This window comes from Serinus canaria, chromosome 3, assembly GCF_022539315.1.
Source record: "Serinus canaria isolate serCan28SL12 chromosome 3, serCan2020, whole genome shotgun sequence".
Lineage (NCBI taxonomy): Eukaryota > Metazoa > Chordata > Aves > Passeriformes > Fringillidae > Serinus > Serinus canaria.
This window is the reverse complement of record NC_066316.1, coordinates 92,452,713-92,480,615: the sequence shown is the minus strand read 5'-3', so window position 1 is coordinate 92,480,615 and position 27,903 is coordinate 92,452,713. Positions and strand designations below refer to the sequence as shown.

General features: G+C 39.6%; 1 protein-coding gene across 1 annotated transcript in view; it reads left to right on the top strand.

Annotated features, from left to right (window-relative positions):
* The first annotated feature begins 1,723 nt into the window (after window positions 1-1,723).
* The window catches only part of MYOM2 (myomesin 2), a 69,339-nt gene continuing 43,159 nt past the window's right edge, over window positions 1,724-27,903 (top strand). Inside the window, exons 1-12 of the mRNA XM_030236499.2 lie at window positions 1,724-1,830; window positions 2,843-2,962; window positions 4,577-4,715; window positions 4,881-5,038; window positions 5,877-5,969; window positions 16,170-16,258; window positions 16,339-16,389; window positions 16,669-16,833; window positions 21,596-21,757; window positions 23,672-23,813; window positions 25,403-25,602; window positions 26,301-26,354. Of these exons, the coding sequence (XP_030092359.2) occupies window positions 1,724-1,830; window positions 2,843-2,962; window positions 4,577-4,715; window positions 4,881-5,038; window positions 5,877-5,969; window positions 16,170-16,258; window positions 16,339-16,389; window positions 16,669-16,833; window positions 21,596-21,757; window positions 23,672-23,813; window positions 25,403-25,602; window positions 26,301-26,354 (1,480 nt within the window). The remainder of the gene's footprint in view (window positions 1,831-2,842; window positions 2,963-4,576; window positions 4,716-4,880; window positions 5,039-5,876; window positions 5,970-16,169; window positions 16,259-16,338; window positions 16,390-16,668; window positions 16,834-21,595; window positions 21,758-23,671; window positions 23,814-25,402; window positions 25,603-26,300; window positions 26,355-27,903) is intronic.

Here is a 27,903-nt window from a genome sequence, read left to right as displayed (position 1 = left end):
TATGAGAATATCATAATTTGGGAGCACCTAGCTCTGCTTTTGACTATCTGCAAGTAACAATCAGACACAGTGACAGTTTTTAACTCTTAACCAATGACTAGCATTTCCTTTTTATGATAAATAGTATATGCTGGAAATATGGTATATATTAACTTTCATTTTAACTTTTTAAATGTTTTATCTAAATGAGTTTATAAGATTTCTTTTCAAATCCCTTTGAGCTTTCATTTGATATATATCATGATGCTGCTTATTTATGTGACTTTTTGTTACAAATTTGGTGTGGGTCTGAGGCAGGTTCTCCTTGCATGGTGTACATCCAGGCAGGACCAGGCTGTGGGGAGCTGGAGACTGGTCCTGCTCTGTCATTTCTGGGGCAGAAACTGATGGCCCTGGGGACTGACATAGGGTCCTGGGCTGTGGGCAGGGTAGGAGGAACTCTGGAGGAGGCTGGACTGGGACAGCCAAGTTCATTGCTGTTCTCAGGACCCTGACAAACTCCTAGTGTGTTCCCTGGGTGGGCTGCTGTTACTTCACTTGCCATAGGTGCCCTGAGGTGGATCCCAGGCTGTGCCTCAGCCTGTGCCCTGGGTGCTGGCATGGAGCTGGCAGCCTGCACCCTACAGGGACACTCCCCTCAGCTTTTAGTAGGGAATTGGATGTTACTGCAGTAATTTACCTGACTAAATCTTCATCTGCTTTATTGCCTTATGCTGGGAGCTTGCTTCTGTTGTCACTGAAGTATAGGTGCCTTGTGGGGGAGGCTTTGGCTGTTCAGTTGGGATCCCTCACCACTGTTTGGGACAAATGGCCCAGGAGTAGAGAACCCCATACCCCATTGAGACTGCAGTTACACAAGCTGGCACCCACTCACAGCGTGGCTTGCCAATGGTGATATTCCCCACTTTTGCAAGAAGTTGTCATCATATTTCTAGTGAGGATAAAGGAATGTGGGCATCTCCATGTTCTTTTAATTATGTGGCTGGTAATCTACTTAACTCTAACTCAGTGGGAAACGTGCTCTTGTCCCCCACACTGCTTCTAGGGCACCTTGAATGTTTCTTAGAACCTTCTATCCAAATACTGATCAAAAACTATGCCATACTTTGGAGAAAGTCCACAAGAAGGAAACCAGAATGATTTATAGTCCAGAAAAAATAACCCATGAGGGAAGATTGCATGACCCAGCTTTGCTGAGTTTAAACAAGAGAGCAGGAAAGAAAACTAAGGAAAATCTTCAACAGGCTGCTACAAAAGTGAGCGAATACTGTCTGTTTGTTGTCATGGTGAATTGAACAAAACATAGCGAGCATAAATTGCCAAAGTGGAAAAAGTGAAAGGTTTGAAGAGCAGAGAGCTGAAATGTCTAACAATGGCCAAAAGACTGTCAAATTTCCATCCCTGGAAATTTCTCTGGAGGCGTTAAATGGCATCTGCAAAGAAGGAGAAAAACAATCTGGTGAAATGTCTTTCATGCTATCATCTGTGATTCCGTAGCTCACACTGCACGACTGATAAGGTACAGCCTGAGGAACCCACGTGTGTGACTGATGGCTCTATTTGTCGCAAATTGCTGCAATTTTGTACATTTGGACATATTCACACACATGTCTACATATCAAAAAATATCAAAGAGTCTGAAATATGTGGCTAAATGTGTGCATGGCTAAATATATGGCTAACTTCACTCTCTGCAGGAATTACTGGCTGTCACAGAGGAAGAATGTCTTCAGTAGCAGTGCCATTTTACCAGAGGAGGCACAAGCACTTTGATCAGTCCTATCGCAACATTCAGACAAGATATGTACTCGAGGAATATGCAGCAAGAAAGTAAGTGCTGTGTATTTCAGAATAAGCAGGTCTCTGGTTTGGGTAGTCAGTTCTTAGAATCAAGATACTTACCTTTCTCCTCCACCCCAAAATATGTGATTTATACAAAATGATAGTTTTCCACTTTTTTCCATTGGCATGCTCCTTGTCTGTAGTCTCCCACCAGCATAGCTAAACTTCCTAGCAACCTTGCAAGATACCTACACAGGCCTTTTAGCTTAGGATCTGTCCTGTTTGGTACCACTAAATTTAAAATTCTTCCTTGTAGGCTAAAATTGAAACTCTGACTTAAGAAAAATTGCCATGAAATTTATTGTAAGTCATAGAAATAACTTTTTACCCATTCTTCTGTATGACATGATGATATTCCTTCTACTGAAGTTGGCTATAACTAATTATAGGTTTTGTGATTCAATTTCCTTTTTAAACTTAAATGAAAACCTAATGTTTCTCATTTGAAAACTTTAGAGTTTTAATCAGAAAATACACATTCTTTATATCTCAAAGCCTGAAACTTTGCATTGCGGTTGCTTCAGAATCACTGTTCTCCCTACTATTAACATGTCTACCTAATTGTCTAGCTGGTCCAGTTTCCCTTATGAAAGATGAAAGTTGCAGAAAGATCTGTGAAATACAGAAAAGCAGGAACACTTTGAAACAGACAATGCTATGGGGAATCTTTATGATTTGTGTATTAGACAGACTGGTACCCTCGGGGATCACTGAAATGCTATCATCACACCTGAATGATTGAAGACTGAAATAAATATAAATTTAATAGAATGAAATAAAAATGCCTAATGACCCCAGTGACAGATGATGGGCATTTAAGCCCTGGAAGGACAAGTGACAATCACCACTTAGTGCAGCCAGTGAGAATGCAAAGGTTTCTCGCTGAACAGTGCTCAGTCATGGTGTACAGCTCATTGAGCTCAAAGTAATTTCTTTGACATTTGTGAGTTCATGTTTTACCTGAATTGCTGGGTTATAACAATGTCTTTTATATTTGAAGGGCTGCTTCCAGGCAGGCTGCTTATTATGAATCATCTGGCTTGGGTAAAACCACATGCAGACTCTGTGCCAGGAGGGCACGAACCTTGGCGCATGAAGCAATGCAGGAATCCAGGAAAAGGTAAAGCTCTGTTGGTCCACTCTGACCTGTCTAGTGGCTCTGGTCCCAATTCTTTTGCCAGGGCTCTTCTCAGAGTTGACAAGACTGGAGGCTTCTCTGTCACTGTTCTTCACTAACCTATTTTGGCTGGAACACTAAATGACTGAGTGTCACTTTCAGTCTCTCATTTCAACCCAGAGTTGTTCCCCTGGTCCCTACTCTGGCCCTTGAAAACAGCTTTAAACCAAAAATAAATTAGAATCCACCTGCTACCCAGAACTCTTTTTGAACAAAGCTATTCCACTATTCCTAAATTTCTAATTTGGATCAATTTAAATGTTTTAAATTCTTTCCTGAATATCAAAAGGGTTTACTGTCATGTCTCAGTTACTGCCTTGATAAGATGTCCCAGAGTAACCATGCTGATGACAGTATCCCTCTTAGTGAATTTCACTGTTTCTGCTCTGCTTTGCTCTACCGTTACTGCCCCAAAGACATGGGGGATTTATATTATGAGAAGGAATTCTGCCGTGTTTGTAGAAAATATGTTGTGCAAATCACACACATCCATTGGTTCTGGTACTTGGATTGGTTTGAAATTTATAACCTCAGAACAGAAATCTCGAGGAAAATCAAATGATTTTCTATTCTTTAATTTAGGTTTTAAAAACTGTTTTAAAATTCAGCAATGTAAAAAAATGGCAAGACATGGCTGATATTTAAAATACATTGAAATGGTAGGTACAAATATTTTTTTTTTAAGTATCAGAAAAATAAATCTTGATTCACTGAATTTTGTTGAAGTTTTCTTATTTGGGTTAGGCTTTCAGAGTCTTGCCATATGTTGACAATATTGACAGACATGTTAGAAATATCTGATATTCACTACCTTCTTTTGTCCTGGGAAAGAAAAGAGAATCAGCATGTTTACTGAATCAGCATGAATGAAGAAAACTGAGCTAGCTCCTCCTAAAAATGTTTATCAGTTGGGGTGTTTTTAGGAATTCTGAAAAATCTGTGGAATTGGGTTTTCAGGGAACAACTCACAATTTTTTCCAAACTTTATACTTTTCCTGGTAGTTTCTATAATACTTCCTGCTCATCCTTGTCAAGGGACAGCTTTTTTGCATGCAACTGTTCATCAAATCCTTGTGAACTCCTTGGTCTGTATCTTTCAGGTGATACAGCCCATGGAGCTACCAGAGCTCTCAGGTTCTAAAGCTTCTAAAGCTAAGGGTACTATATAAGCTAGGCACAACTTTTAAAAGGTTGTTAAAAAGCACATAACTTGCCTTCACTCCTCTGCCTTGTGCCCATGGGAAGGAAAAATCAGGGGCCAGAAGGAAGGTAGGCAGGTTCTTGATCTTGATTACCAGAGGACTCTGGGAAATCTTGTAAAAGTGACCATAGCAGAATTCAAGACTTAGAGATATGGCCCCACAAATACAGAGGGAAAGAATATGAAAAAAGTTCACATGATTTTGCATACTCAGGATATGCAGAGAGATGCTAAGAATGATTCCTAACCTAAAATATCCTACTGATACGGTATCACAGCCCTTGGTAACCTGATGTGTATGAGTGACAAACTTAAACTTTCACAGTTGTAACCTGATTTTTTTTCTTGCCCCACAGGAGTCATGAGCAAAAGTCTCATGTAAGTGATGAGAAAAGAATTCGTTTTGCCAGTGAGTTGTCTGCTTTGGAAAAAGAGATTCACACTGCCAGGCACCGTGCTCGAGAACAGCTGGATAGACTTGCTGTGCAAAGAATGGTACCTGCTGAATCTTTTTGCTCCTATGCAAAAATAATTACAAGATGCATTGAAATTTAGGCCTGTGCTTCAACTATTAAGTGTCTTTTTGTGAATTTAATGTTGGATCTCCTATCCTATTTGAGTCGGGTGCCAGATGCTTCTTTTCTTTTCATTTCTTAATAGGTAGAAGAAAATATGGCTATGGAAAGACATATATTTGAAGAAAGAATTAGTCGAGCCCCTGAAATTCTAGTGCGCCTGAGGTCTCACACCATCTGGGAAAAGATGTCTGTGAGCCTTTGCTTTACTGTACAAGGATTTCCAACGCCTGTTGTACAATGGTAAGGCACTGGCCTTTCCTAGCCCTCTAAAAATGTTGTTAAGCTTTTTTCATTTGAAAGTTATGCCATTACTGATAAGTGTCATGTATATAATGGCTTTGTTAAATCCCCTTTATAATCCTCCTAGATGTGCTAGATTGTAGCAGTTGATACTGCAGTGGAAGGAGTGGGAGGAAAACTTGCTGAGTGGCCCAGAGCAATGTGAGAAACAAACTCAAGCATTTCAGACAGGGGAAGGCATTCCAGTTTTTCTGGCCAATGAGTTTCCTGAACTCAAAGTAGCAAGTGGCAAACTACACAGAGCTCACAGGCTACTTTCTAAGCCTGGGTAAATGTGTTCGGCACCACTGTTGTCACGGGTGTATCTGTGGTCATGGAGCAGGACATAAAGGTCCTTTCAGCCGCCCTCCTCTCTGCGCAGGTTCTGTGCTATAAATATGAAAACCTCAGACTGGACTGTAAAGACCTAACATGAGGCATAATTCTGTTGCTTCTCCCCTTTTTTTTTGTGCTGGTGTTTTACTGTGATAGAAGATAAAGTTTGCTTCCCATCTTGTGTCAGGGTTAGCGGATTTGAAAGTTCAAGCCCTGTGCCATCTTCTCTTTACTTTTTTCCTCATCCCCTAGATTGAGTCATCTTCTCTTTCTACTTCCTTGCTGCTATGATGGTCCTGCTTTAACTTCATGGCCCAATATGTATCTATCCATACATACTGGAAAATACTCTGTGCAAGCAGAGAGATTTCAGATGATAGGAAATGATATGTTCATCCAAAGATCTACCAGATTAAGGAATAGTTGCTGATATTTATGAGTTTTACTTTTCCTTGATTGTCAGGTACAAAAATGAGGAATTGATTTCTCCTGCAAGTGATCCAACAAAGTACAGAATTGAAAGCAAATATGGAGTACATGTGTTACATATAAACAGGTAAATCTTTCTGGGGAATAAACCTGCTTTTTTATACTCTATACAAAGTATTTTATATCAAATAAAAATAAAAATTCACACAAGGGCTGTAAGAGAATTGTTAAATTCTGCACGCTTTTCTAGTGGCACTCACTTTTAGGCTGGAGAAAGTTCACTGAGTACCTGAATATTCGATTATGACAATGAAATGATAAATTAGATATTTTTATTCACTAACTTCAGCAATCGACGAGATATAAAAAGAAAAGGCAAGTAGCTGAAAAAAATGATGGTTCCTTTTTTATTAGAATTATATCTTCTCAGCATTTGAAGTGGAAAATTATATGTTCTTGTCATGATGAAGCTCTTTTAGGTAAACAAATTATAGCTGGGCAGGGCAGGGATACACGGCTGTATTTGTTTTACTATATGCTAGGTCCTGCTTAATTTTTCTCCTCCTTTTTTTTTAATCTTCTACAAAGTAAGGAAGTGTAAATCAATTTTTTTTAAAGTTCTAATGAAATTAATTTTATTTTTTCAAAATGTAAACTTTGTGATATAGAACATGCTTGGGCATAACAGCTTCCCATAAACTAATCCCATGCTTTCTCAAACAATTGAAATGTTACATGTGACTTGGTGTATGCTTTTTTAAAAAGGTATAAAAACTCAAATAAAAAATGAAGGAATTGCTACAATATTTAAATAGAAAATTAATATCTAGAGCAGAGACAGAAACCCCTTCTTTTAATTTCTCCAGAGCATGAGCATCAGCTGTGCTGAAACAGCTGGAATATTTGTGGCTAACACTTGGCTGGCCAAACATTTAATCTTCTATCCTGTCTCCATCTGTCAGCAGTCGAAGCAGCCCTGAGCTCAGCCTTGTGACATTAGTACAGAAAATAAGTGCATCATTTCTTCTGTCTTTGGAAAAGACTACTTGCCTTTGTCATCCTGCAGCCAAGTCCAGCCCAACTCTCAACCCTTTCATAGCTCAGTATGGGAGAAACATATCCCTGTACAGAACCTGGCAGCAGGAATCACCAGACTGCTGCTTCCTAAGGTGCTTCAAAGGCACTCAGTCTTCTACCCCCAGGCCATGCTTGCTAACTGCTCTCTGTACCCATGGAATCTGTTCATACCACTGTTTCTTCCTACCAAGATTACTTTTGAAAATAATAACAGGAGGTTAAAATATAAAACCAGCTTGTCCTTTTGCACTCCTCTCCCGTTTAGCAGGGAAATGGAAAACTCTCCCCTTTGGATACGTGTGAGTGCCAGTCAGGAGACGAAACTTTGGTCACTTCCTGATGGCAGTGGCTGTGACTGTTTATTTCCCTTGGTTAGCACTCCTGAGGAGCTGCTTGGTGACTCCAGATGCCACTTATGTAGTTGTAGGTCCCCGTGTGACATTTTGGGAGTAAGTAGCTTTTAGAAGAAATGAGAATAATCAGTGCTGATGCTGCTATCTGAGCACCTGTAACCATGAGGCTGCAGGGTAATAATGGCTCCCATGCCCTTGGTGTTTTTTATCTTTTCTCTGCTGGTTATCAGTCATGTAGGCACAACAGCTTTGAGAGTGTTCAGACCCAGCCGTATTTCAGGCAAGTTCAGACATACCACAGAGCATTTTCTGGCACCCACTCAGGTTTCCCCATCCCGTGTCTGCCAGTCCCAGACCTTTATGTACTCATGCAGACTCCCTCACATTCAGCCAGGCTGCCATCTTCAGAGACTCTTGCTCCATTTCTCTTTCATTATGACTGGCAGTGTGGTCTTTTTGTCACCTAAAGATTCCTGGATGCTCTGCCACAAATTTCCCTTCTACATTTAAAATAATACTTGGGGATGGTAATGACTTATAGAGCTTAATAAATTAAAATTTCTAATTAGATTTTTTAAATTGCTAATCCATTTTATTTCAAAACTCGATCATCAGCTGTACTTTCTGTCCTAAAAACACAGAAGATGGACATGCAGGAATTGGAAGAACATTTTCTTAGCACATAATTAAGCATATCTTGTATTGAAAGAAATAGATGTATAGATAATAATTTAAATATAAAAGTTATTAATGCTTTTATACAAATGCATCAATTAATTCTGTATCTTCCATTAATATCTTTGTGCACTTGCATTTTGTATTTTATGAATAATTTGTTTCTCTGGGAGGTGGAGCCATCAGGAGTTTCTTCCTATCCAATTCTGTGCTCTTCTCAGCTGTTCATACTAAAGTGCTGAGCTGAATGTAATCTTATCCACAGCCGCTCAGAACAGCCTTGGAATTTCTTGGCTACTTTTCTAGCACTTCAGCGAAGCCCAGGGAGCGAACTTTTTCCTTCTGATGCAAGTGTGATATTTATTCCTGTGAGTATTCCCTGAGCCCAGTGGAAACATTCTTGAGGCACCGAAGCTTTACCGTCACCTTGTTGTCCTAAAGTAGTAACTGGACACAATTTCATCCCCCACTGTTTGCTGTTCTCCAGAACCATAAGGCTATACAGTAACCAGACAGTTTTAGTTTCTCTGTCTCATATTTCTTATGATGCAACCTTCTCAATTACCACATTTTCTGTGTGCATTCAGCCCTATCATGATCGTATAGTGCCTCTTTTTTGCTCCTTTTAAACTTCTTCAAATCAGAGTTTGAGCTCAAGAGCAGTAGAGGAGTTTTGAGTTTAATTCTGTTCTTTGCAGATCTCATAATGATTGCAGAAGTGATATGCACTGGGGTAGTGGTTCATCCCATCTTTCAACTAACATCTGATGGGTTATTAGGAGGAGACTGTGAGGAATCCCTGGAGGGAAAGCTCCTGGTAGTTCAAATAAATCATACCTGTCTGAGAATGTGCGGGTCTGTTTAAAATGTATTTTTTATCTCACATAGTTAAAGAAAAGATTTCTGTATCAGTGGTAATCAAGATGATGGTGGCCATTGCTTTATGAAATACCTGAAAAATACTTTCTGTCTTAGTGAATATCTTTGTAATTAACAATTGTAGCATTTTTAACTTCTTGGTTGCTAATACTTATTTAGCAACATAGTTGGGCTTTTTTGTTTCTTTGTTTACCATGACTACTTATTAAATGTATCCCTTGGTTTTATTCAGCTGTGATTGACTGTATTATATTCCCAATGTATATAATATATGTTACATTATATATTATATACATTGGCTGATGTGTAGAGGAGACAGCAGGATGCTCCTGCCTGGGGGCATTCCTGACTCCCATGCCTCAGTGAGCAGGAGGGTGAGCTGAGCTGGGCAGTAGGAGCAGGGCACTGGCAGTGTGATGTGGCCACACTGGTTCATATATACAGGGCTCAAGGTCTGACAGCATTTTGTCTTTCCTTGGGGCCCTTTCCCTTTCCTGTTTGATGAAGTCCCAGACCAAGCAGTGGCAGAGGAGCAGGTTTGCAGCTGCAGCAGCAGCAGCAGCGTGCGGCAGAGCCGGCAGAGCGCAGCGTAACAGAGCCGAGAGAGTGCAGTGTAACACAGCTGGCAGAGTGCAGTGTAACAGAGCCGAGAGAGAGCAGTGTAACACAGCTGGCAGAGCGCAGTGTAACAGAGCTGAGAGAGTGCAGTGTGACACAGCTGGCAGAGCGCAGTGTAACAGAGCCTAGAGTGCAGTGTGACACAGCTGGCAGAGTGCAGTGTAACAGAGCCGAGAGAGCAGTGTGACACAGCTGGCAGAGCGCAGTGTAACAGAGCCGAGAGAGAGCAGTGTGACACAGCTGGCAGAGGGCAGTGTAACAGAGCTGAGAGAGTGCAGTGTGACACAGCTGGCAGAGCGCAGTGTAACAGAGCCGATAGAGTGCAGTGTGACACAGCTGGCAGAGTGCAGTGTAACAGAGCCGAGAGGTAGAACAGTGTAACAGAGCCGGCAGAGTGCAGTGTAACAGAGCCGAGAGAGTGCAGTGTAACACAGCTGGCAGCAGGCAGAGCCGGCAGAGTGCAGTATAAGTCCTGCCGGCACAGGGCAGTGTAAGTCCTGCCGGCACAGTGCAGCGTAACAGAGCTGTCACAGCGCAGTGTAGCTCCGGCCGGCAGAGCGCAGTGTAGCTCCGGCCGGCAGAGCGCAGTGTAGCTCCCGCCGGCAGAGCGCAGTGTAGCTCCCGCCGGCAGAGGGCAGTGTAGCTCCGGCCGGCAGAGCGCAGTGTAGCTCCGGCCGGCAGAGGGCAGTGTAGCTCCGGCCGGCAGAGCGCAGTGTAGCTCCCGCCGGCAGAGGGCAGTGTAGCTCCGGCCGGCAGAGCGCAGTGTAGCTCCGGCCGGCAGAGGGCAGTGTAGCTCCGGCCGGCAGAGGGCAGTGTAGCTCCGGCCGGCAGAGGGCAGTGTAGCTCCCGCCGGCAGAGCGCAGTGTAGCTCCCGCCGGCAGCAGGCCGAGGCAGCCTCAGCTCCGGCCCTCCAGCCCTCCGCACCACCCGCACCTCCTCAAAAAGGAAAGCTTAAAAATTGAATGAACCTTCTCTTCTAGCTATTCTCATCTAACAAATGACCCTGTGCGGTCAGGAGAGTGCTATTTTAGTTTGATTAGGCACACAAGGCTTGAGATGATTTAATCTGGAGAGCTAGAGAGCGAGGCGTGCCCGTTCTCCGCCGGAGGGAGAAGCAGAGCAGGGCAGAGGTGCTGAGGCAAAGGCAATCCTCCGGCAGAGCCCGCAGAGCCTTTGGGCCGTGCAGGACTGCAGCTCCCTGGGTTTCGCAGGAATGCAGTGTCAGTGGCTGTACAGGCAGCAAAATGGTGTACTGCTCTCCTTTCCTTGCTGAAAGGTAAACAACAGCCCCCAAATCCGTGATCTTCTGACTTGTCAGTCACTGTCCCCTGTAAGCTGCTGTAGCTGGGGGCTTGAGGAAATGGCCATCTCATAACAGAGGTCCCTCTTCCCTAAACATGGAATCCAACCAAACAAAAAGAAACTGTCAGATTCATTCTGACTGAAGAATCAGGGCAGGAGATGGCAATTCTTCAGAGTATTTCCACAATCTGATGTCACATAACACTGAAAATTTTGTCATTTGAATTCAAAGGAGTAATTTTTAACTCTGAAATTTACTACGTACTGCTTCGTGTTCTTTACATGCACTTTATTGTGTTCTAATTCAGGCAAAGATGCTATTTCACTCTTAACTCTTGTGTTTAAATGTACACTAGGCAGCTGGATGAATATATGCATTTTAAATAGATGTATCTGACTGGGGAATATTCCCCACACAAGTATTAGCACTTCACAACCTCATGTGGATTCAGAGCAATTTAATATTTGCAAGAAAGTATTAGTACCTTGGGACAGATACAGTTCTGCACTCACATTTTATGCTGTCTAGATGTACTCTATGCATATTTTATCTGACCTTTGTAAGGCCTGAAAAACACATTCTCCATCATAAAACAAGAATAACTGTTAGACCACACCTTGCCTCCTGGGTACTTCAAATGTAGTTTCTAACTGGTTTTGACTCAGTGCATTTTACAATGCAATTTAGGAAATCTAAGGTTTTTTTAGCATACAAGGCAATAGATAGTTTCCAGGATAATCCTCCATCTGATCATTATCTGGCACAAAAGAAAAGTCAGAACATTATGCAACTTGCCATCCAGTCCAACATTCTTCATAGTGAATGTGAAACAAAAATGCTGTCTAGCTCCTAGCCCCTAAAACCCTTCATTTCGAATATAAGATATAAAGGAGTCTCAGTGAGTACTAGGCTGTCTAGGATGGTTTATTTCTCTTCTGGAGAGTCAGAGGAGTGATCATAGCAAAAACACATAAATTGCTTTCAAAGCAGTAAGCTACAGAAAATGGGTAGAGTTGTTTTGACCTCTTAAATAGCAAGAAGTGCCTGGCCTGTGGAATTGTGTGTTCATAGTAACAGCAAGAGCCTCATTTCTCTTCATAAAAAACAAAGGATGCTGTAAGAATGTGGTCAGCTATTTGGTCAGTTACTTCTTTTGTTCTTCCTGAGAAAATTAATTATAACTCTGTCACTAACTTTTGTGAAATATTTGCTTTTAGATTTTGAGCTTCATTTGGCTAAAGATACGACCCTTTTGTGAATCTCCTTTCTGTTGTAGAGACATTTAAGATAATCTGTTTTCTCTACCTTGGACACCATCACAAACAGAAAGAGCTCATCAAAAGATGTATTTTGCTGTTTCTTAGGAGAGCAAGATTATGGGGAGGGGATTGAGATGAGCACAGATATATATCCATTTGAAAAGTTAATCAGATATCTGTCATTCTACTTATTTATTTTCAGGAGACAACTTTGCAGTTCTAACACCTTTAAATTTCTGACACTTTGAGTGTCAGCACAATTTGGGACCCCAAGCCAGTCCACAATACATGTTTCTTTATTTTCTGGATTACTTTTAGGCCACTTGTTTTATAACAATAAATCTCTTTTTAGATCCTTAGTCCTGTGTAATTCTTACAGATATTGGTTCCTATTTAACAGTTTTATCTGGTGTTCTCCTGGAAAATGAAGTCAACACTGAGAGCAGATGATGACTGGTTTAAAGTGAGGTTTAATCAGAGTTAACCTCAGTCAAGCCATGCTGCTTTTTTTATCTTTGCTGTCAGCACTCTATAGGAACAACAAAATGTTAGAGAGCAGTTAAGTTGGATTTAAGAGAAGTGAAGCAGGCTGAAGTAATGCTTTGTTCATGTGAGGAAATGGCGTAGTGCAGCAGAGCTGGTGTAATGTTCATCACTCATTTACGAGCTGGGTGCTGTGTGCTGTCTAAATCATGGCCAGGGAGGGATCAGCACTGATCAGCATACACAGGATGGCTCTCCCAACAATGTCCTGCCAGGGACAGGTGTGCACCATCCTTTGGGAGGGTCTGGCTCATCCAGAGCTTGCAGGTGGTAGGAAGACTCTGTGTGCCTCTGCAGGTCTTTGGTAGGATGTGGGTTGGGTTGTGGCTTGAACGACAGGAAGCCTTTATAGGGTGGGTATCTGGGGACAAGGACTGCAGGGCATGCTGTGACATACCTGCCACCAGTGCCTAGGAAATGCCCTCCTGGGTTCTGCCTGACACAGCACATTAAAGACATGCTCTACCACTGTGACCTCCTGGCCTGAGATAGACTAATTTTCTCACCCTTCAGGACAGGACTGCCAGACATCCAGACTGCTATCTGGAAAAGGTCCTTCATTATCTCAGTTGTGTGTGGGAATCCTTTTGGTGAGCTGGAGCACACCAAGGCTTGGCAAGGGGTATTCTAAAACATCAACATTAGGGCAATCGAGATCCAGTCTCTGGGGATGAATGCTGTTTAATTTGCTAATATATAATATAGGTTAATTAATATATTATATACTATATTTACACTATTTACTGCATGCTCTCTCTCTATGTATTCTTAAATAAGTGATATGGCAGAGTGACAAAAATGCCTTAAAGCTTCAGAACAATTAATTCTGCAATGCCCCTTGTAAGAAATTTTTGAGCTTCTTCATTTCTTGTTAACTTGTTATAGTAAGATACTGTACTAGACTGTGATAAATGCATGAACTATGCACATTTCAGTACAGAAGCATAACATGTCTTAGGAAATTGTCCTGTACTGCAGTTTTATATTGCTTTCTGGCATTTTATTACACAAGTGTTAAACAGAGTGAAGCTGGGATTGTGAAAAAAAAATGTTCTGCTTTTAAAAATTCATTGCAAAGAAGTGCTGTCAAGTCTGACATCTCTCAAACAAGTCCAGATTCAGTTAAGCTTTATATAGCTCTGGGAACAGGTATTGTAATTTCCTTAAAATCCTTCATGGAAACAAACTGTTAAATAACATCCAGCCCAGAGAATGGTGATGAATGAGATTACATCCAGCTAGTGGCCAGCCATGAGTGGAGATCCCCAGGGGTCAGTGATGGAGCAAGAACTCTTTGATGCTGTTATCAGTGATGTGGATGAGGAGAACAGGGGCAGCCTCAGTTGGTCTGCAGATGTCACCAAGTTGGGTGGGAGTGCTTATCTCTTGGAGGGTAGGAAGGGTCTGCAGAGGGATCTGGACAGGCTGGATCAATGGGCTGAGGCCAGCTGTGTGAGGTTTAACAAGGCAAAATGATGAATCCTGCCCTTGGATGAAAACAACCTTAGGCAGGACTACAAGTTGGGCACAGAGTGTCTGGAAAGCTGCCCAGTGGAAAAGGACCTGGGGTTGCTGGTTGACAGCAGCTGATCATGAGCCAGAGTGTGCCCTGGTGGCCAAGAAGGCCAGTGGTATCCTGGCCTGTGCCAGCAATAGTGTGGCCAGCAGGATCAGGGCAGGGATTGTCCCCCTGTGGTTGACACTGCTGAGGGCACACCTCAAATCCTGTGTTCAGTTCTGGGCCCCTCACTGCCAAGAAAGATATTGAGGTTCTGGAGTGTGTCCAGAGGAGAGCAATGGAGCTGGTGAAGGGTCTGCAGCCCAAGTCTTGTGAGCAGCTGAGGGAAGTGGGGGTGTTTAGCCTGCAGGAAAAAGAGGCTCAGAGGAGACCTTAATGCTCCTACAACTGCCTCAAAGGAGGTTGTAGCCAGGAGGAGCCAGGCTCTTCTCCCAAGTAACAAGTGACAGGCAAGAGAAAACAGCCTCAACTGCACCAGGGAACATTTAGTTTAGATAATAAGAAAAATTTCTTCACCAAAAGGGTTGTCAAGCATTGGACCAGGCTGCCCAGGGAAGTGGTTGAGTCACTATTCCTGGAAGTTTTCCAAAATCCTGCAGCTCTGGCCCATGAAGTCGTGGTTTAATGGTTTAGCATGTGGTGGTGCTGGGTTGACAGTTGGACTTGATGATCTTAGAGCTCTTTTCAAACCTTAAGAATTGTATGATTTCAATTCTTTTAAATTGTTTTTCAGTCTCACTGTCCCTGTTCATACTGTACTAGGGTTTCCTACCCAGCTGCAGGCTTTTTGGTTAAGACTGTAGTCTAGTCTTAGGACTTACCCTTATGGCTTTGATAATTCATTGTATGATAGACTTTGTAATTGATTTATTGATTTTGTGAAATATGTGGCTGTAGGGTTGTCTCCAGGAGGAGCTGTTAGATCTGTACATTTAGAGAGATAAATTGCAATTTAAAGGGACTTTTATCAGGTTGTGCTTTAGCCATCACAGTACTGTCAGTATCATTTTAATGATATGACACTGTCTAGAATATATGCAAGGAGTGAAAAATAGGTGTCTGATGTCTCTGTGACAGCTGCTACATACTCCAAAATTGGTATACTATTTTGCAATTTCCATAAAACCCCCTAACATATTCCTTCTCCCAAATCTGGGATACATGACCTCTTAGAGGACAAGTGCAATCAGAATTTTATCACTTGGCAGAAGACAAGAAGACACAAATTTGTTCTTCTGGGAAGAAACTAAATGGATGCATTCACACTATTATATGTCATAATTTAAAATTTTTGAGTGGCCTCCATTAAATTTATTACTAAATAAACTATTCATGATGGACTCCATTTTAAATAAGAGAAGAACTGGGGCATCAAGGTTTGTACCTATACCTTAACAACTGGTCATATATGTGCTCATGGAACTTCAAGGAAGGCTGTATTAAGTGAGATAATCTATCAGTGTTTTGCACCAAGTAACTATTTTTTGCTTTATATTTGTTTATGCTTTATATTTGTTTATACTGTCCTTGAATGATGAATTTTTTTCTCACTAAAAAATCAAACAAACCAAACCATGTATGCACATAAACAATTTTGAACAATGTTCCTGATTTGTTATCATTTTCCTGGATTGAGATATAAGACAGGCAAAAAATACCAGTGTCTGCCAGATGGGAATAGCCATAGAAGGCACTAGTTTAGCAAGAATGACATGTACTTTTATGTCTCTCTTCTAAAATATGGCAGAAAGACAAGATGGATTAAAGAAGGTTATGTACAGGAAGGGAATAGCCAGATTAGCATTGTCCAGCTATCTCCTTTTGATCATTCTCTAAAGGTCATTTTCAGTTTGCTGAAGATAATGCAGCCTGCACACTAAGCTGAGATAAAACTGCAGTTAAAAACAGTAGCAGCTTTCTGATTGTCTTTCATGGATGTCTTGCACTGTGTAGACAGCAAAGAGCTTTCTACACTTTCCCCACCAGTAAAGAGCTTTCTACACTTTCCTTATGGTTGACATAGTTTAGCTTGTAATATCAATCATTAAGAGAATTTTTATTTGCATAAAGAGAAATCTGTTTTTCTCCCTCCCCTTTTCAGAGCTGACTTTGATGATTCTGCAACCTATTCAGCAGTTGCAACAAACGTCCACGGTCAGGCATCAACTAATTGTGCTGTGATTGTGCGAAGTAAGTCCTACTTCATATTTAAAACAATAAATAAATATAATGCTCCTGTCACTTAATGTTTTTTGTGTGTTTATTCATAGGGTTCAGAGAGGATGAAGAGCCTCACCCAGCTGCGATAATGCCCTTCCACTGTAAGCCTTTTTTTTTCTATTTGCTTAGATAATTTATGTTCTCTTGTCAGGGCAATGTTTTACAGATGAGAAAACTGGATACAACTTGCTTCTTCTGACTTTGCTTTCTAAGCACTGAATTAAAGTAGGAGCTGTCCAGATGCTCTTGCTTTCCCGGTTGAATTTCTGGATCAGCATACAATATAACAGAAAACTCCATCTGCTGCTCAGATCAGACACTAATCTGTGCCAAGTACAATTTACTTGTTCTCAAGAACCCTTTCATTTTCTGATGCATAGTGCCCCTGTCACATGACATTTGCTTCACCCACATTGATGTCCAGTTTCTGGAGAAGTTTGGAGTCACTTTTGCAACTGAAGGTGAAACACTGACCTTGAAGTGTTCTATGTTGATCACTCCAGAGTTGAAGAGACTGCGACCTCGTGCTGAGTGGTATAGAGATGGTAAGTTATTACATTGAATAGAATCTACCTGGAAAATGCTGGAGGAGACATTAAAGATACAGGTCAGGTTTAGAGCATCATATTCTGAGAATTAAATCTGGAATAGAGAAAAAGAAAAATCTATAATTCAGCAGAATTTACAGTCCTGCACTCTCAATTAAGTGACTTGGTCAACATTTTTTTGAGCACACATTAATAGCAGCAGTAGGTAACCTCATTGTGGTAGTACAATAGTTAGAACATTTACTTGGAAGAGATCCAAAGCCAGTTCTTAGATTTCACAATGACTCATAGTTGAATACTGTGACCACTGAGCTGAAGGGTGCTCACAGGGCAGTAAGTTAAAGTTTGAAGTACTGAGATATGGCTCTCCACTTTAATCTTGCTCCAGCATTTATTGTGAATTTTATATTAAAACCACACCAATGGTTTGGCAATGCTTTTAGAAGCCAGGCCTGATACACATATGTTTGCTCTGCTGTGCATGTGCCATGTTAGTAGGTTTCTTACCTTGTGTCTTTTGTCTGTGAAAACCTAGGTTATGCCAGGTGAAACAGTCTTACTGTGAAGCACTCAAAATAACATTACTAAACTTATACTGGGTTGACTGGTACACAAACCCTGCATGAGTAGGGTTTGTTTACTGCAGCAAAGAAGGGTTTTGAAACATAAAACTAGCTACTTAAAGTGTAGGATAGCAGCCTGTTGTTTAAGATATTTATCCCACCACTTTTCACCAACCACAACCTGTGTAGGATAAAGTAATTATTCTACCTGAGAATTGAAGGAAATCCTTGCTTATTTTTGAATGGTTAGACCTTTCCCCAAAGGGACCACATTTGAGAATGGTAGACTTCCAAGACTGGTGGACTTCCAAGACAGGTGTTTGGACTGATCCCAAAAAAATTGGCAGAAATTTCCATAGTAGACAAAATGTGATGAATAAACTAAGAAATGACAGTAAGATTAATAAGGCAGTCAAGAAAATTCAAGATTACAAAAATCAGAAAAAGAATTATTTTGTTACTGCTTGTTTTGCCTTTTGTTTCATGTACATCATGGTTTTACACAGATTCACACCTGATTCTTCAGGGAGCAAACTGCTACTTAATTTTTCATTCCTATTTTTCTATCACTGTGGATACTTCCTAATGATGAGCTATTAGATGCCACTAAAGTAAAAAATATGAGATAAGAAAAATGGCTTTTTCTGTTTGGTGAATAACCTAAAATCTAAGGCTGATTCTTTAATTCAGATTTTGTTCCCACCGAAGCATACAGGAATTTTGTTATATGCTTCAGGATTTTTGATAACTAAAAAATTCCCTCACTTCACTCTCAGATGAACCATCATTTTCAAGGGTACCTTTACTTTGTCTCTTACAGTGCAGTTTCTCAAGGTGCCAAATCTCTCAAATTCTAAATTTGAAACTGCAGCTAAGAAGAACTTCTAATTTTCAAGGAATGCATAGTATTGTTCCACTTTTCATTGGACATGACATTTTCTTACACTATGAACCAAAGCTCATGACCCTTTCTCTTTGTTCTTTCATAATGACAAGATAATTCCTTTTTGATATGTAACAATATTATGCTCTTTGTTTCTCCTCCTATTTAACTTAATAAGTCCTTGTGAAAACCTGAGATGAAAACTTGCTCTGTTTTAAGCCAATAGATTTTTGCTAGGGAGTCAGATAGGTGTTCTTCCCATTATTCTACCTATTTTAGGTGAAATAGGATGTTACAAACAAGTTTAGATTTTTTCTTCATTACAAGTGCATGGATCACAATATTTCCAAGAGGAATACAGGTGCATTTACTGGCAGAGCTCTTTCCCAAACACAGCAGGAATTCATGCACTACGAGCCTTTGTTATGTGCTACAGCTGCCTGTGTTGAGTCCCTTGAGAGCTGGAGGCAATGCATAAATATAAGCAATGAGAGTTATAACTTGTCCAACCTCATGTGGATTGGACATTCTGGTTCTTTAGAGAGGTAATTAATTCTACTCTTGCATTAAGACTGTATTCTGTCGAATTATGAGTGGGTCTTGGGTCTTTGAAGAGACAGGAGCCGTTGTTGGTTGTTGTGAAGTTTTTTATTGCATGAATCCATCAGCCTGGAAGGCAAAGAGTTGAGAGTATTCAAGTCCATGCTGGAAGCTTTCTGGCATGGAGTCCCAATGCTCCAAGCAGAACCAGCAGAAGCAGTAGCAGCTGGCAGAAGTTACTACCACCTCCTTTGCATCCCAACACAGGGGGATTTTGTTCATAAATCATCCAATCAGCTAAAAACAGGATTGTAAAGCATTCTTCCTACACCCATCCAAGCTTAATTCTAATGTGTGAAAGCAGTGTCAGTTCTAACACAAAATCTGAGCATGTAGTTCTGTCTGTGCATGCAAATCTGTTCTATCTGTTCTATCTAGAAATGCAAGCAATGTTCTGCTGTGTTCTTGTTATGTCTGGAGCTAGGTTAATTTTCTGAAAGGTAGCACTATTGAACTTTAAACTAGGCTTCGGGGCTTTTTACTAGCTAACACAGTCTCTTAAGGCACTTAAGATATATTTCTACTTACTTAAAACTGAAATACTCCTACTTCATGTCTCTGTGGCTTAATATATTCCAGTTTCTCTAAAGATTCCAATTCAATCACTTCATTTCTTTCTCTCTCTGAGGGACTCAGAGAGGCTTCTATTTCATCCATTCCAACATTACTCTTTCTAAAATTTTTCAGTTTGTGTTAATCAAATAATAGCAACTAAAGCCCTGAGATGGATATGTATGATTTACTTATAATTATACACAGGAGAAGTATGTGTTTATCTAGCATAAATAAGCTTCACACTAGTGAGCCTTACTGAGGGTATCCTGTACACTCCAAGGGGTATATAAGTCAGCTCAGTGAAATCCTGTGAATTGATTTGGGATTTCACAAACATGAATATGATGTCTATTGTTCATGGCCCACTTAGAAAAATTTAGGATTCTGAAAGAACAATTCAAGATACTGAAAGAACAAAATCAAAAATAATGCTTCAGGAATGTAAGTCTAATCTGGACATGACTTCAGCTGATGATAGGAATTTTCCCTTATTGATCTCTAATGTAATAGAAACACTATAATGCTTTATGTACCAGCATTCTGCAGCCATTTATACTGTAATCTAGAATAAAATAATCGACTTCAGAAGGAAAAATCATGAAGAATCTAGCTAAAATTTCAGCAGAACAAAAAATACATGATGAAAATAAACTTCGGTATATAGTAGTTCCCCACTCTTTGTATGAATTTTTATCAGAGTCTTGTATTAGGAAATTAGGAAAATTATCTTACATAACATAAACAGTGAGGTTTACATGTGAGGTTGGAGACACTGCTTCTGAGGATTAGTGTTCTGCAAGTAAATTCTGGGAAAAATAACAGAGCACAACACATTAATAGACTGTTAAGAGTGAGAACTTATATTTATGATATTATTGTGGCAGCAGGTTTATGAATACTTGTTCTATTAGATCTTTTAAATATGTCCAAACTTTATTATAATTGTCTTGCCTACAAAGTCATTCATCCAGACTGCATTAAAAAAAAGCAGGCTTCTGTTAATTTCTGGTGGATCTTTGGCCTTGTGTGGGAAAGAGAAATTTTTCTACTCTTACCAAACACAGCTGCCTCCTCAGTTTCTGCTATCAGGTACACTTAAAGAATGGAAATTGGTGATTCTGGCCTTAGTAACATTACAGGCTTACCTACAGTTTCTATATATTCAAACTATGGTGGCTACCAATCCACTGAAAATTTGAGTCTAAATAAGTGACCAGCTTTTCAGAGATGCTGGTTAATCAGTATTTTTATGCTTAGGATTTTCCACAGGGCTCATGCATTGGTTAAATTTTCGAGGTGAACATATTTTATGATTTAATTTGAAGTACATCATTGTCTCTTTGTCTCTTCACACAAAGTCTGATCCTCACTAGGTAAGGATCTCATCGGAAGGAATGTGATTGAATTTAGTTTGTGTGCTTCTTATAAAACTACTGCATGCTTAGCTGATTTTGCAATTTACTGCTGTAAGATTTAGTAGTGTGTGTCTTGCACATGCTTTGTTATTGGAACGTGTGTCATGTTTTATACCTGCTTATGAAACTCGCCTGGTAGGTGAGAACACTGATTCCTTTGCAAATGTTTGAGTGTCAGCTCCAAAATCTATTTAAGCAGTAGAATTATGAACATTCATAGATATTCATAACTTTTGAATACAGTTCTGCTGCATTGATTACAAGAAACTGGTATGTGATTTGCCTTGGGGAGTTAAAAATCAAAAATAACCCAATTAGTTATTTGAAAGGATGAGATGAGAAAGCCCCTTGCCTAATGAAACCAGAGCATTCACTTTTTGCTCTGGTTTCACTAGGCAATCAGATTAATGTGCATTAATCATGGGTCACCATCTCTCACCTTTGAGAGGTTTAAATTTAATTTAATTCAATGCTCAACAGGCATGACTTGAAGATTTAAGTTTGGTGTACATTTATAGCAGTTTTCAGATTAAATTGAAATCTTTTTTTTTTTAAAGTCACTGGTCAAATAATTTTAGAGATGCAACTCACTCTCTGTAGAGTTTTCATGGCATCCAAAGCACTACCATCCTGAATAAAACTGGCATACACATTAGTTTGTGTCCCTGGTTGGCAGAGAACTGCACTAGGATGCAAGTTGTTCTAGCAGTAAGGTAATGTGTCTGATGGGTTTTCTTTTCCAGATGTGCTGCTGAAGGATTCCAAGTGGACAAAGCTGTATTTTGGAGAAGGCCAGGCAGCTCTTTCCTTTACTCATCTGAACAAAGATGATGAAGGTTTATACACCCTGCGCATGGTTTCAAGAGGTGGAATCAGTGAATGCAGTGCATACCTGTTTGTAAGAGGTAAACTTTTAATCTGGTTCTTGAGGAGAAATTTAAAAACATGACACAGTTTAGTTTTATGAAAAAATCCCATGTAATAACTGAAGCATGAAAGAAATTTAGCCCTGTGGAATTTCACAGTAATTTGATTTGTGTGTAGTAGGCTGTACTAAAAACCAGTCACCTTACATGAATGAGGAGGAGGATGGTCCTTCAAGAGGAGCATGCTCCTGAGAACATTTTGTGTCCTGGAGAACCAGAGAAACCATACTTGTAAAGAAACAACCTATTTCTTTCTTTTTTGTCTCCTTTCCTGGTAGGAAATAAACATCTTTGCATACAATCAGTTCTGACTGTAATGGTTTTGGTTTTAGAGATTGGGCACTAGGAGTGAGCCTTGTAGGGCAGCCTTGTATCTTGTGCCTGGTCTTAGGGATACATGCAGGAGGGAGCAAAAGAAATATTCCCACCACTGTACCAGTCATAGTCATGTCATTAACCAGAGAATAGAAACAAAGTGAGAAACTAGCTGACTGAAGAAATACAGTTTTCACAAGAGACATAGATTAAAGGAGATATATGTAATAAAATAGAATAAAGGTCAGAACTTTTCATTACATTTCCATGCACAGCTCTCAGTGAAGTAAAAATGAACTTCTACATGTACCTGTGAGCAGAACTTAGGATTCAGTTTTATATCTTTTTCATTGAAAGATAAAAATATTTCTGGTTGAGCAGTTCTTTCACTCTCCTAAATACATTGGACAACATCCTTGATGTGGGCAAACTGGAACAGCCCCACTGAGGCCACTGTAACTGTATTAATTTTAAAACTTGCTCTTCTTGGAAACATATTGGAACATATCTGCCTTGTGGGAGTGTCATCCAGACAGTTTGTGTGGGGTAGAGGTCCTGAATGTCTTTTTCAGAGGTTTGAAATCCAACTTCCTCACAGGACTAGGGCTTCATCAGCTTTGCGGTTTGTCTTTGAACAAGCCACTCAGGCATCCTGATCTCATTAGAAACAATTTACTAAAGCTATTTCTATCCAGGTTACATTCCACAAAAGACATTGTTCAGGTGAAAAACACCCACTAATATACGAAAACTTTCTTGGAAGTTTTTGTTGTAGTGATGGGTAAGCTTTAGGCATCTCTCCTGTCCATTTTATACCATATTTGATGCCTTTGCATGCCCTCGACCCTGGCCTTGTGCTATGACTTCTAGTCTCTAGTGTTGTCTGTTGGCCATTCTCTTGCCTTTTTTCATGAAGGCTGTGACCTGATACTGAGCACAAACCACTTCACAACTGATTGGGATTAAACTCTATAAATTTAGACTCTCTACAGGATATTTTTTTGTCATAGAAATTTTCCTTTGAAGGGAGAGAACTTTACCTGTTAAGAGATTTCATTAGGAGTTCTGGGTCCAGATTAGTCAATATCTCTCAAAATGAAGCTGCAAAAGGATATCTTAAAGGTGGTATTTAGGACTTTAAATAAAACATAGCATTGTAAATGTTCCAGGAGTTTGCAAATTTTTCATTCTTTAAGAGATTCTTTTTCCTGATCTACATGATTTTTATTGAGTATCTTGGTCTGATTGGTAACACACTGAGTCACAGCTTTCAGTGCAACAGAGCATCAAAAACACATGGGTGGGTTAAGCTTTTAATTCTCACAAAGAATAAGATTTGTTTGGTTCCTAAAAAGCTTTTCTGTTCTCAAAAATATGAACATTGAACATTTTATCTATATAAAAATATGGGCATTATGGTCCTGAATCATTTTTGCAGTGAATTAGTACATCATGAAATGTTTGGGCTTCCATTCATAAAAACAAGTAGCACAATGAACTGAAAGTGTTCCCTTTGACTTTTTGATGTATATCAGAGGAGCTGGGGTCAAAACCAATTTATTTTAATTTGTGGTCCAGATGCTGATGCATTGATCGCAGGAGCACCAGGGGCACCAATGGATGTTGAATGCCATGATGCTAACAGAGACTATGTTATTGTTACCTGGAAACCACCGAATACAACCAGTGAGAGCCCTGTTATTGGATATTTTGTTGACAAGTATGTAAACATTAGCATTTATTTAATTTTGTTAATATATACCGAAGAGAAAAAAAATACCATTATATCCTTTCAATGTGTGTTCTTTGGTTCTATTTTTGCAGACACTTGGTGCTGGAACTTAGTTACACACTGTGTTAAATTACGAGATTGTTCCTTGGCAAACTTTTGGCCCAGATGATTTAGTATTTTCACAGGCAATTCTGGGCACAGTCTGGGAATTAGCAGGGGCTGGAGGCCATTGCAAATAATATTTGCAGGCAGACACATTTTATCATACACCTAAAATGTTCAATAGTATGGATGTGAGCACATCAGAGAATAAGCCCTGACAGTATTTAATTTATAAAAGCTAGGATCCATGGGCATCTTGAATTAGATTTAACCTCTTTAATCTCTATACTGCAAAAGCTGAAACCTAGGAGTTATTACATTAGGTTTTTATTTCTTTCTTAAATGTAGTACATCAGGGGCTCAAGGCCTGGACTCCTGGGAGCTGGCAGTTTAAATCACACTGGCAGGCTTCTGTCCCTCAGTGAGCTTTGCACTTTGCTGGGGTTTCAGCTCAGTGCAGGCAGCTGGTGAGCAGAGGATCTAAGCACTGTTTTGTATGTTTTGCTCTTTGACTGAAGAGAATGCTTGCTCCTTGTAACCAGAGCAGATAATCTGATCCTTAGTGTCTGAAACTGTCAGTCAGCAAAGCCGTACTGAAATGATTTCATAATGTACACTGCTCTGCACTTAAAAGCAACATTTGCAGCTCATTGCTATTTGCTTCTCTGTCATTTGGTGTAATTCAAAGATAACTGTTTTGGAATAACTGGAAAAATAGAGGTTTATGAATGGCAGTCAGTATGAGGAAATTAACTTGAGACCTGGGGGCTCTACCATCTATATCCTATTTATGCAGTACATAGATCATAGGAGTGTTTCACCTGTATTGTGTATAATCTAGTCAGATGTGCCATTTGACACGTTGCTTGTATCACTGCAGTGCCAAGGACTTCTTGATCATGACATGACTTTGTTTTGGCACAGTCTGGGCAAAAGAGAGTTTTCTACACAAAAGTTTATATTAGTGGGACACAAACGATATATGTACACACAAAGCAGTCAGCATGACAATATCACTCTTCTTCTTGATGACTCATACTCTGTGGCCCAGTCATTTTGGGAGGGAAGGGCACAAAGAAGTTTACTTGAAAACATGACAAAGAAGAAATGGAAATGATTAGGTGAGTCTTATAAATTCATCATGTTCTGTGAAGATGAATATTAAAAATGAAAGTGAATAATTAATTCTTTACATGGCAAGGAAGAGAACCAAACAGAAGAGAAGCAGATAGATTTGAAAAGGCCAAAAACCATGGAAGAAAAATGACCTTTGAATTATGAAAAAAAATATGAACAGAGTGGAGATTGGATCTCTGACCAGAGAAGTGTATAAAGTGTGTGACTTTCATTGAGATGTATGGTTTAGCTACTCAGCCGAGCAAAGGTGACTCCTGTGGCTCTGACCTGGTATGGGTAGCATGGGGCGTATTTATTGTGAGATGATACTGACAAAGGCTGTCCTCTGCTATTCCAAGATGTGAAGTAGGTCTGGAAAACTGGGTCCAGTGCAATGATGCTCCTGTTAAAGTCTGCAAGTACCCTGTGACTGGTCTTCAAGAGGGACGGTCTTACGTATTCCGTGTGAGAGCAGTGAACAGCGCTGGCATTAGCCGGCCTTCCCGAGCCTCCGAACCCGTTGCAGCACTTGACCCCCTTGACCTGGAGAGAACACAAAGTAGGTTATTCAAGGCTTCTTAAAAAAAAAAAAAAAAAGAAAAATTAGGATTCTGTTTGCCCAGTCAACCTAAGGAGAAGAGTTTATTTCTTGCTTTGATTGAATATCTCACTACAGACTGCAAAGTAGTGTTATGAGAGCTTCTCCACAAATAGAGTAAGCCAGCTTGCCCTGGGGAGCAGTTTTATTGATTTAGTCTTGTCCTGAACCCCTGTGCAGATTCTGTATATCATGTTCTTGCACACCTTCTGTTTCATGTCCTCCTTTTGGTCAGAGGGGAATTAAAGTAATCATGAATACCTTAAAGCACTGCCCCAATGTTGCCTGTGAAATCTGAGCTGAATATGCAGTTTCCTTTATGTGTGTTTTATGTATGTGTGTATGCTTTTATGATTAATTCCTATAACAAAAGTTAAGTTCATAATACTATTGATAACTAATCTGCCTCAAATCCATCTACTGTGACTATCGCTCTTGCTTTTTAGCTCATCTTTGAATACTTCTGCCTTATCATGCCCTGTTTTCCTATGAAAGTGAATAAACTAGTGTATAACTTCAAGTTGACTCTGTCTGGGGAAAGACAATAACAACATATAGAAACAGAGGCATACAGGCTTTTGAGCACGTGACAATAATTTGCAAAATTTGTAAATATATTGAACTAGTTTGAGAAACTAATTGGATATTTTGATTAACAGCTGTTCACCTGGATGAAGGGAGAAAGATTGTGATCAGTAAGGATGACCTTGAAGGTATGTAGCATTTCTGCAATTTCACTACATCTGCTTATTCTCCAGGAATTTTGCATCCTAACTAGAAACATAACTTGAAAAGAAATCCATCTAGTGATAAAGTCTTATATTAAGAAATAAAACCACATTATGACTTGCAAGGTTGATAGAACACAAGTGAAGAGTGAGGTCTAAAAGGATGGAGAACATCACACTCTCAACAGCAAAACCTTTATATATCAACAGCATTTTCTCACCTTTTTGCTTTTACTAGTGCTAAGCTGACTTAAATGGCTGAACATTTAATTGCCCATTTGATTTGGCATTTGATTGCCTGTTTTCTCCTCTTTGTAGCTTTCTGGGAGCTAGGTATGGTTTTTTTAGAGTGATTTTGACTATTTGAGAAAGTTATTGCCATTCTCATAAAAACGTACACAATTCATCTAAATTCTTTAAATAATATATCTACCTGATTACGGAGGTTATTCTTGAGGTTAAAGTTATAGACTAATGTTTTTCCTCAGGGGAATTAGAGAGATCCCTGACAACTTTTGAGATAAAGTTTGATTTTTTTTTTTTTCTGATTTTGGTTGTTTCTCCACAGAATAATTTGGCTTTTATACTTGAATAATGACCTTCTTTGCACTTAAACTGTTAAATTATTCACTATATTGGATCAAAATTAAACTTAAACTTAAAATTATTCACTACATTGGATCAAAATTAAAAAAAAAAAAAAGAAAAGTGTCTGAGAACAAATGTGGTTTGAAAGAAAATCAGACATTAAATAGCTTTCCCAGTGCATGGACAGGACAGATGAAGTTCCTCTATTTTTATAATAGCACCCTAAATGAATTGATATGGGTATTACAGGATCAGAAGCACATCACAATATCAGACTGTAATTGTCTTGTTTGGCTTCGCAGATCATTCTTCTAGTCCCAGGATTGCCTTAGAATGATCAGGTCCAGTAAATGGCCACTCTGGAATAGTAATAAATAATGATATTTGGATTTCTGTCACATGAATGTTCATATTTAACAGAGTATGATTATTCAAATATCACTCTTTATGTAGATCACTACTTTCATCTGCAAGATTGGAGACTATTTCTGAAAGGGCAATCTCACAGATCACAAATGGTTTTCCTTTTTGGTGCAGGGTGATGAGCCATTCTAGCAACAATTCTGTACCACCATGTTATAGCATTACAAAGTATGGGAGCTTTTGTTTCTTCAAGAATGAAAGAAAACATGTTGAAATTTTGTTACCTGAAATCACTTGGAAGCCTTTTGTCTTAATGCTGTGAAGGATTGTTGTAATTTTCTTGACTATATGTCATCAATTTCATCTTAAACTCAGCTGATTCCTGTACCTTTCTGAAAGAAAAAAATACATTTGTAGAAAATCAAATATAGAAAGCATTGTGAAAAATAAATTTTCATTGTCAGTTTGCTTTCAAAAAGGTTTGGTTTTGATTTGGTAAATATATATGATGAAATAATATCACTGTAGACTTTGAGTCTGGTTCATTCTACAGATATGTACAATAGTTTAAAATATCACTGCC